Source organism: Lampetra planeri, chromosome 12, assembly GCF_965212315.1.
Source record: "Lampetra planeri chromosome 12, kcLamPlan1.2.h2, whole genome shotgun sequence".
NCBI lineage: Eukaryota > Metazoa > Chordata > Hyperoartia > Petromyzontiformes > Petromyzontidae > Lampetra > Lampetra planeri.
In genome coordinates this window covers 10067140-10077915 of record NC_136118.1, presented here as the reverse complement: position 1 = coordinate 10077915, position 10776 = coordinate 10067140, and the positions used below count along the sequence as shown (strand labels likewise).

Below are 10776 nucleotides of genomic sequence, written 5' to 3'. Positions count from 1 at the left end.
AAAAAATATGGGTTTTCAAAGCAGACTTAAATATATCTATTGACTCTGATTTCCTGATTTAAAGTGCCAAGACGTTCGTTCCCGATCACCAAAACAGCGCAACATAGACATTGGAGTACTGAGTAGTTGGAGATCAGAAGCTCTTAAGGACCTTGATGGAATATAAATGCATTAGTTCCTGCAAGTAATGTGGGGTGAGCCTTTTTCAAACTTTCTAGGTTAATAGTAGTATATTAAAACCCGTTAGGAATTTGGCCGGTTGACAATGAAGAGATGAGGACTTGTTTAATGTGCTTACGGAAAAGTGTACGTGTGAGCGCTCTAGCAGTTGCATTCTGAACAAGCTGGAGTTTGCCCAGTTCTGTGCTCGGTATCCCAACCAGGAAGGCGTTGCAATAGTTGAGTGGGGATAACACAAAAGCATGGACCGATCTCTCCAAGTCAGCATGTGACAGGAAGCGACGCATTCTGGCAATATTTTTTAGGTGGAAAAGGACATTTTAACCAGCTTAGATATATGTTCCTCAAAGGATGATGACTGGTCAAACTGAACACCAAGGTTTCTGACCTCCCGTGTGGGACTGACATCGTGACCATCAATCGACAAACGTGGCGAATCAGTTTTAGAAAGATGCAGAGGGAAGCCGGTGAATATGGCTTCAGTCTTGTCAGTATTTAGCAGCAAAAAGTTTGGCGCAACCATGAATGAATTCCTGTTAGTGATGCAGATAGCACAGCAGATGCTGTTGCATAGTCTGGTCTTAACCGGATATAAATTTGAGATTTATCTGCATAGCAATGGAAGGATAACCAACATGTTGGTGCAGAATTACCATTAGTGCCATGTAGATGCAAAAAATGTGATGGGCCAAGCACAGTCAGGTTTATTTAAAACAAAAATGAATATGCAAAGGGGAAAACATATTCGGGGTAAATTAATTGGGGGGTCACACGACATCTGAACTACGTTGTACATTACATTTTATACGCACACTTATGGAAAACCCCCAATGAGTAGACATTGCATGTCATTTACTTTTGGGGAAATCTTCAACGTACCAAACGGATACAATTGCTTAGTCATGCAATCCCTGATTAAGCCTGCCACGCAACACGTGTTGCAACCGAGCTTTAACGTCCTTTGTGAAACATTTATGGTCTAAGCGTCCAATAAAATGTCATCTCAGGATGCCTGCATGACTTGATTAGAGGTGCCGATTAGTTGGCTCATGTCGTGTGGGGCTTTATAAGGAGGGGGACCTGCATGCCGAGGTGAGCTCGCATCCTCACCTGGACTCAACGAAGAAGCAATCGTCATGGCTTTTCCTCGCGTACTCTTGTTGCTGCTGGTGGTGGTCGGGCTCGCGTCTGCTTGTCCCTGTGGCAGAAAGAGGTGTTGCGTTCGAGGCTTGAACGTTTACTGCTGTTTTGCAGACAAGGCAAGATGCTTCTTTCACGTGCCGACCGCAGTAGCACACGTTATGGTGGCTCTGTAGCAAACGTAAATGTTCAACTTTGTCCTCGAAAATAATTCTAAATTAATTCGAAAATTATAATTTGTAGCTGTAAATGACTTTATATCTCTCGGTACGAGTGGGTAATTTGAGTAAATTATTTAACTTGGGATAGTGGAATGGGAAATTTAGGAATGTATTTGAACATAAACATTTATTTTACGTCCTTATTGATTGAATTGCATTGACTGAATTGACTCCTCCGTTTATTTATCTATACAAAGAGATGGAGGCTAAGGCCTGCCTTTATAGAAGATGCTCAGTTAGACCGAACCTCAGAAGGCAAGCTCTTAGACTCCGTATTTGATTTAACCTTAATGTAGATTCGCATATTCACATTATATTTTGATGCATGCAAAACATACATATTTCGTTTGTTGTTGATTTAAACCTGAATTCATAACCACGTGAAATCCACTGCAATCGGAATCTGTATTAAGCCGAGGTAAAATAATGAATAACAGTCGTGAATAATTGCAATTATAATTTAAGGGATAGGTTTTCACGACGAATGTTATGACTCATAATTTCTTTTTTGGGTCAAATCACTTGAGTACAATGCCATTGTGTCGCATACTGTCCTCCACCCGCTAGATAAATACATGAAGTTCTCAGGGCTTCAGCTCGATTCAGAACATTTAACAAATAGGTTCGACGCTTCGCTTGTAAATACATCCATAATAATCATGCGATTTCCAGAGTTCAACTCCTGCATGAGTTGAAATGTCAATGTGTTTATTCGGCTGTGTCTGGTGGAGAGGAGTGCATGACACACATTGGCATTGTACAGGCTGCTCCAGATACCTTCTGTCCCCCATTTAATTATCTAAAACTTCTTGTTTTAAAAGTAAGGTTTATTTAAAACAATGTAAGAGGTCAATTAATTGGGGAGGGGGGGGGAGGGTCACAAGATATCTGGACAGAAGTGACCCTGCTTCAAACAAGTCAGAGCACAGAAAGAGCACGGTGAAGATCCACGCAAGTATTGAAGTATGTCCGATTGTGCTGAATTGGCGCTGTTGATTGGGCTTGCAGGGTGAAAACGACGGGGTCGTGCAGTTGAGCATGGGGCCGGCCCAAGCCGTGTCTCCCTTCAACGCACACGCCCGCTCCTGCTCGGGCTCCGTGTGCTCGGCCAATGGAGAATCTCGCTGCTGCCCCTTGTCTGAGGTGCGTGGAACAGCTGCGTGATAGGGGTGATCTCTCCTGGAAAAAATTAGGTTTTCATCTACGGCAGGAGTCGGCAAAAAAAATAAGAAGAAGAGCATTTTTTTTTTCTAATTCGGTAAAGTAAAAAAATTTAGTGAAATATATTTCAAGAGCCGCAATGCACGCGGTGAATGCCGGTCACGAAGCAGTCTTTTAAAGAGCCGCGGGTCGTGGCGTATTTCTTGATTACAAATTATTTGCATGGGTAAAGTTATATATATACATAAAATCATAGTACATTTGGTATTCACGCCGTTATTATCACACGAAACTATAACCGAGCTATATTTTACAGAGGAGCATAGTCTGCAATATTGCTGTGCGATGTTATTCAGTTAAGTAATGTATTATATTTTTTTATATTGCCAACTTTGGACCATGGCGCCAGCAAAAAAGTTTGAGTTTATTGGATTTGTTACACGGATGGTCCCGTGTAGCCAATTTTTACGGCTATTTTACAATTGAGATCCGTTGTGTGTAGACACAGCAGCAGCAACAAACTTGATGCAAGTGCATTTGTGTGGAGAAGGTTATGTGATATTTGTGTGCCCAGGGTTCATGCTGTGGAGATGGGAAGTCATGCTGTGGCAAAGGGACAACCTGCGCCATGTATGGAGGGGTCAACCTTTGCCTTCCCCATGCTGAATTAAGCTTCCCAGGTACGTACTTTGCGGATGTGTTGTATCTTTGCAGTGTTCACACACCTGCACAAGCACATGGTTTTTCAAAATCTATTTCTCAAGCCGTGTCAAATATACTTCTTAAATCCACTGATCAGGCCCTGTCACAGGTCTTTACATTTTTAAATGCCGTGAGAGTTTACGTTCAAATCATGTCCCTGTCAAATCTTGAGTAGCGAAGAAATTTTGAGCCTGGATAATGATTGGGCGGGCACCACCAATGTATACAATACGCGTCATAGGCTGCTGGGAAGCTATGTTTTTGGAAGACGATTCAGCAAAATCTTTTGTTGTACTCTACTATCCCACCTGCCTTCATCAATCGGCACTGACCATTGTGCTGAGCTATACTCAACTTACTCCCATGCCAGGCATTGCGTGTGGATGCCCTCAAGGCTGTAAGCAATAAAACATTATTTTTGTCATGCAATAAAAAAAATCTAATAACAGTGGACTCCCCTCCAACCCACCCCACCCCACCGTACCCTCCGCCAAGTGGCCACGATGTTGAACCGTGAGCAGCAGGGCGGCTGCGTGGACGACAGCGGCTGCCCCGCGGGGAGCGAGTGCCACGGAGTGATTGACGACACCAAGGGGCAGTGCGTGAGCTCGGCCGTGCCCATCCTTGCGGAGGTGCTGTAGAGCGACTTTCGTGAGTACTGACACCCGCACACTATCTCATACCAAGGTCATGCGCCCACTGCCAATGAAGTATTGTTTACGTTGAAATGTTTTAGGCCCTCTCAGCCACATACCAAATGCTAAAGTCAACACCTGCAGTAATATTAAATCGACAATATTTGAAATCTATCAATCCACACTCTATCAAGGCCTCTCCCATGCAGCGTTAGTTGGCATGGGAGTTGTTTTACGACATTCACCTTGATGATAAATGTACGTTGGTGAATGGGGATCCCCAGATATAATTCACCACTGAAGTTAGAAGTTAGCTATGACCAGCAAGCAAACTTAGGTCGCTGGGTTCATTGTGTCTTAACCACTCACTCACCACTCCACTCAAAGATTACACGATAGTATTGTCTTAACATAACAGAGGAATACTTGAATGTGATTAAAATAGGGAAATATAGCACGTAAAATAATATATACAATTAATGTTCATTTATCCACGCGTGGATTCTGAGCATTGCGAGTTAACCGTGCTTGCGGGAATTTTTTTTATTTTATTTACCCACATGACCACAAACAGTACAAACCATAGACAAGTCAAACCAAGTATATTTATTTTTGGTTAATACCTGCCACCCAAAGCTTTAGACACGTAAACGTAAAATAAACAATTATTTTCAGTAAAATTAATAATAAAAACAAGTGTTGGGTGTGAGTTAACCACACATTTTAGATGTTTTTTTTACGAAACACAACGTAAGTTGGGCAGATTGAGAAACATGACGCCTCACACACGATGTCTCAACAAACGTAACCTGACACAAAGGGTGAACTGTGCCGTGATGTATCGTCAAACGGTGGAGAAATGTTTGGGAGAGTATTATTCTGGCGCAATACAACAAAAACAACCGGCTCCACTACTGTGCTGTGCTAATGTTAATATGTCCTCCATTATAGCACTTGCATCAAAAGTCTGAGCCCTTATGAAGGGTCTCTTGCTATTACTGAAAGCTTGTTTTTTTGTCCCAGTAGGTGATGGGCACTTCTGTCAGTGATGCCTGCTGCTGTCAGTGATGCTTGCTGCTGTCTGATCGATAGCACCCTGCTTACATCGCCAGGTCTCTGTGCTTGCAACAACAAGGCATTGCATGCGTACTTTCTTGATTATACATGATGCAACAGATTACACGTTACATTAGGTACACTGCCTGATCAAGTTTTCTGCTGTGTATGTTCTTGCCATTGTACACGGCACACTGCACACCATGCCTTGCAAGCTGGGACATTTTTTTGATCCACAGTCTGCCAGAATCTCATAATATTCCAGTAAAATAGTGGTAGAGTCGTCATATTTACCACTTATACAAAACAGATGGAGTTCCCGTCTCTTGAAAGGTGATGTGTCTTGAAGCTTACTGCTGAACTATTTTTCATGATTTCATGCCTCAGCACATTTTTGGAATGATCTTATCACTTTTTTAGGAACAACATTTTTTAAATTTCCACCAAACAACTTTGTGACCCAAGTCTAAAGAGGAATGTTTCAGGTGAAATGTGATTGGATCAATTATGATCAATTGATTACTAAAGCTGCACGGCTGATGTTTTTTTTATAATCATTTATCAATGTTGTCCAACCAGACCAGGTTCTCCGAGGGAGATTCACAGGTCCATCTGGTGGATTCGATCCTGATTAAATTGATTAACTCAGATTTCTGATGATCTAATTGAACACGTGCTTGTCACACCCAACTTGACTCACTGCTGCAGCTTATTGGTTCCTTGGAGTCATGAACAGCAATTGCAGTATATTTACCAACAGCTCTTCACAAGATCACACACATACATAAGCTAAACATGCACATGATTTCACAAGCTAATACCAAAACATCCACTGTGCATTGGGTGTTTTTCCAACAAATAACCAGTTTTTTTTTCTAAGACTTATAACATTAACTGCAGTTTTGATTTTTAAAAATGACAGCGATTCTGATTAATATGCGGGAGATGAAATTACAACAAAGCGCTTGTACACCATTTAAACAAGCATGTGAAATTACTCGATCAGTGGTGTAAAACGTGGACAAAGCATATCAGACTTCGTGTGCTTATTTTATTAAATGATGCTTCAACAATAAAACAATAATCAAAGGCACCTGCTGTGTTTTTGTGTTCTTGAATGTTAAAAGTTTGCTACCAAAAGGTAAGAAACGGCAAAGCAATTTGCCAGAACAGATACATGCCATGCCTCCCAAACATCCAATTAGCTTAGCTCGCATTAAAGTAACTAGCTGTACTACCCGGCTTCGCCCAGGACTTGGATCCACCACGCCCGGCCGCCTTTGTCTCCCCAGTGGCGATGTTCACACACCACAGCAGTTCCTCGTTTGAGGCTAAGTCGACCTAGGGGAGGGTCCAGGAGCGGTTTAAATAATCGTCACCGGTGGTGACCGTGAGCGGGAATCGAGCTCGGGTCGCCGGGTTCTTAGCGCAGCGCACTACCCACTACACTACAATGCGTTACGCTTCCACGTGCGCCTTGATGACAGTTGTCATCAAAGCTGCAGTTGGCGACTTGATTTTTATAACATCGCTTGTGACATACTTCGCAGATGCTGTCGGCGTAAACACAAACTTGTGAATCAAAAGCTTCCGCTGTTGCGTAGATATTTCGTCTTTCTTCATCAGCACGACTTTGTTGATCGAGTCGTGATTCACATGGCGATGGAGATTCGGTGCGTCGTCTTTCTTCATCTGCACGACTTTGTTGAACGAATCGTGATTCACGAGATGATAACGATACTTCACGTAGCCGTTTCGCAGCGGTGTGACGTCGCTTCGTGAGTCGTTGTTCTCGGGACGATGGTGATTCTCCACTTTTTCGTTTTGCATCGGTTTATTGTCGCTTTGTGATTCGTAAATCACGATCAGATGGCAATTCATTTTGCTTCTTGAATTGACGCTTTATTTTCTCTTTGGCAATTCGGCGTTTCCGTTGCGTCAAAGTCTCACTCTTTCTCTTACTGATGTCTAAAATGATAAGAATGAAGATTTAATGATATTAGAATCACGTTAGCAACTATGGATTTTTATTATAGTAGCAGTTTAGGATGGACTGTGAATTGAACTTACTTGAATGTAAGAGAAATTTAACTTTGATGAACTTTGATTTCGTTGCTCTTGGTCTAGACAGGTGGAGAAGAAATCTAAAATTCCGAATCATTAGTTAAGGCAGATAATTGTTTGACAATGAGCGATATTACCTCGTTATTTTTGGATAATCGAATGACTAGAAGTGATCCAAATAAACTTCTCAAATGTCGATGTTTTGATATGAGGTGAGTTTCGATGAATTCTGAAAGACAAAACTAATAAATATGCAGAGAATTCATTGAATAGAACGCTGAACAATCTTGCCGTTACTAAAATATATCATTGGATCATGATTGATGTTTGGTGAACATGGAATGTTAAAAGTTGCGCAATAAGACGTAGATCTGGGTTGAGCAGGCTCTTCTCTCTCAAAATATAAGTCTGGTACAGGAATTTGGACGATGCGTGTGGAATGCATGCATTTAGCTGAAGCAGTAAAACAGGACTAAATTGAGGTATTGTCAAAGTCCGGTGGGCTTTGACAATACCTTTCACCACTCACCACTCACAACTCACCCTCACCACTCATCCTCACCACTCCCACTCACTACTCACCCTCACCATTCACCGTCACAACTCACCACTCACCAAACTCCCTCACCAATCTCCCTCACCCTCACCACTCACCCTCACCACTCACCCTCACCACTCACCAATCACCACTAACCCTCACCAATCACTCTCACCATTCACAATGACCATTCAGCCTCACCACTCACCACTCACTCTCACCATTCACCCTGACCACTCACCCTCTCCCTCACCACTCACGCTTATCACTCACCCTCACCACCACCACTCACGCTCACCACTCACTCTCTCCCTCTCCACTCACCCTCACTACTCACTAATCACCCTCACCACTCACCTTCACCACTGACCCTCACCACTCACCCTCACCACTCATCCCCACCACTCACCCCTAACCACTCACCCTCACTACTCACCATCACGACTTACCCTCACCACTAACCATTCACCATTCACCCTCACCACTCACCCTCACCACTCACCCTCACTACTCACCATCACCACTTACCCTCACCACTCACCACTCATCCTCACCATCACCATAAACCCTAACTACTCGCCCTCACCACTCACCCTCTCCACTAACCCTCACCACTCATCCCCACCACTCACCCCTAACCACTCACCCTCACCACTCATCCTCACCACTCACCATCACCATAAACCCTAACCACTCACCCTCACCACTAACCCTCACCACTCACCTTCACCACTTACCCTCACCACTCACCCTTACTACTCACCACTCAACGTCACCACTCTTCGTCACCACTCACCCTCACCACTCACCCCTCACCATCACCACTCACCCTAACCACTCACCATCACAACTCACCGTCACTACTCACCATCAACACTCACCCTCACCACTCACCCTCACCACTCACCCTCACCACTAACTCTGACCCCTCACCACTGACCACTCACCCTCCCCACTCACCCTTCCTACTCACCACTCAACCTCACCACTAACCCTCATCCCTGACCACTCACCCTCCCCACACACAACTCACCCTTCATAGTCACCACTCAACCTCACCACTGACCACTCACCCTTACCCTCACCACTCACTCTCACCAATCACCCCAACTATTCAACACACACCCTCACCACTCACCCTCAACATCAACACTCAGCCTCACCACTCACCCTCACCACTCACTCTCACCACACTCTCAGCACTCACCCTCCCCACTCACCCTCACCACTCACCCTCACCATTCACCCTCAACACTCACCCTAACCCCTCTCCCTCACCACTCTCCCTCACCACTCACCGTCACCACTCACCACTCACCCTCACAACTCACCACTCACCCCTCACCACTCACCCTCACCACTAACCCTGACCCCTAACCACTGACCACTCACCACTCACCCTCACCACTCACCCCTCACCCCTCACCCTCACCACTCACCCTCACCACTCACCCCTCACCATCACCACTCACCCTCACCACTCTCCCTCACCACTCACCACTCACTCTCACCATTCACCCTCACCACTCACCCTCACCACTCACCCTCACCACTCAACCTCACCACTCAACCTCACCCTCACTACTCACCATTCATCCTGACCAATCACTACTGACCAATCACCACTCATCACTCTCCCTCACCACTCACTCTCACCATTCACCCTCACCATTCAGCCTCACCACTCACCCTCACCACTCACCACTCACCGTCACAACCACCACTCACCCTCACCACTCACCCTCACCACTCAACCTCATCACTCAACCTCACCCTCACTACTCACCATTCATCCTGACCAATCACCACTGACCAATCACCACTCACCACTCTCCACTAACCCTCACCACTCAACCTCACCACTCACCCTCAAAACTAATGAATCTCTCACCACTCACCCTCACCACTCAGCACGCACCCTCAGCACTCACCCTCACCACTCACCCTCACGCTCACCACTCACCACTCACCCATCACCACTCACAACTGCCACTCACCCTCACAACAACCACTCACCCTCAACGCTCACCACTCACCCTCACCACTCACCCTCACCACTCACCCTGACCACTCACCCTCACCACTAACCCTCACCCTTACCACTCACCCTCACCACTAACCCTCACCATCACCACTCACCCTTACTACTCACCACTCAACCTTACCACTCTTCGTCACCACTCACCCTCACCACTCAGCCCCTCACCACTCACCCCTCACCCTCACCACTCACCCTCACCACTCACCCCTCACCACTCACCCTCACCACTCACCCTCACCACTCACCGTCACAACCACCACTCACCCTCACCACTCACCCTCACTACTCACCTTCACCACTGACCCTCACCACTCACCCTCACCACTCATCCCCACCACTCACCCTCACTACTCACCATCACGACTTACCCTCACCACTCACCATTCACCACTCACCCTCACTACTCACCCTCACCACTCACCCTCACTACTCACCATCACCACTTACCCTCACCACTCACCACTCATCCTCACCACTCACCATCACCATAAACCCTAACTACTCACCCTCACCACTCACCCTCACCACTAACCCTCACCACTCATCCCCACCACTCACCCCTAACCACTCACCCTCACCACTCACCCTCACCACTCATCCTCACCACTCACCATCACCATAAACCCTAACCACTCACCCTCACCACAAACCCTCACCACTCACCCTCACCACTTACCCTCACCACTCACCCTTACTACTCACCACTCAACGTCACCACTCTTCGTCACCACTCACCCTCACCACTCACCCCTCACCATCACCACTCACCCTCACCACTCACCATCACAACTCACCGTCACTACTCACCATCACCACTCACCCTCACCACTCACCCTCACCACTCACCCTCACCACTAACTCTGACCCCTCACCACTGACCACTCACCCTCCCCACTCACCCTTCCTACACACCACTCAACCTCACCACTAACCCTCACCCCTGACCACTCACCCTCCCCACTCACCACTCACCCTTCATAGTCACCACTCAACCTCACCACTGACCACTCACCACTCACCCTTACCCTCACCACTCAC

General features: G+C 46.0%; 1 protein-coding gene across 3 annotated transcripts; it reads left to right on the top strand.

Annotated features, from left to right (window-relative positions):
- The first annotated feature begins 1203 nt into the window (after positions 1 to 1203).
- Positions 1204 to 6188, top strand: LOC144721655 (uncharacterized). 3 transcript variants are annotated; one of them, XM_078599470.1, is made up of 5 exons: positions 1204 to 1272; positions 2550 to 2684; positions 3277 to 3382; positions 3900 to 4055; positions 5066 to 6188. In XM_078599470.1, the coding sequence occupies exons 2-4, from the start codon at positions 2580 to 2582 to the stop codon at positions 4043 to 4045; spliced, it is 357 nt and encodes a 118-aa protein (XP_078455596.1). In that variant the 5' UTR covers positions 1204 to 1272; positions 2550 to 2579; the 3' UTR covers positions 4046 to 4055; positions 5066 to 6188. The 3 variants fall into 3 exon arrangements, with proteins under 3 accessions (XP_078455596.1, XP_078455594.1, XP_078455595.1); XM_078599468.1 differs by lacking the exon at positions 1204 to 1272 and adding an exon at positions 1278 to 1439; XM_078599469.1 differs by lacking the exon at positions 1204 to 1272 and adding an exon at positions 1279 to 1439 and having other exon boundaries at positions 5063 to 6188.
- The last annotated feature ends 4588 nt before the right edge of the window (positions 6189 to 10776 follow it).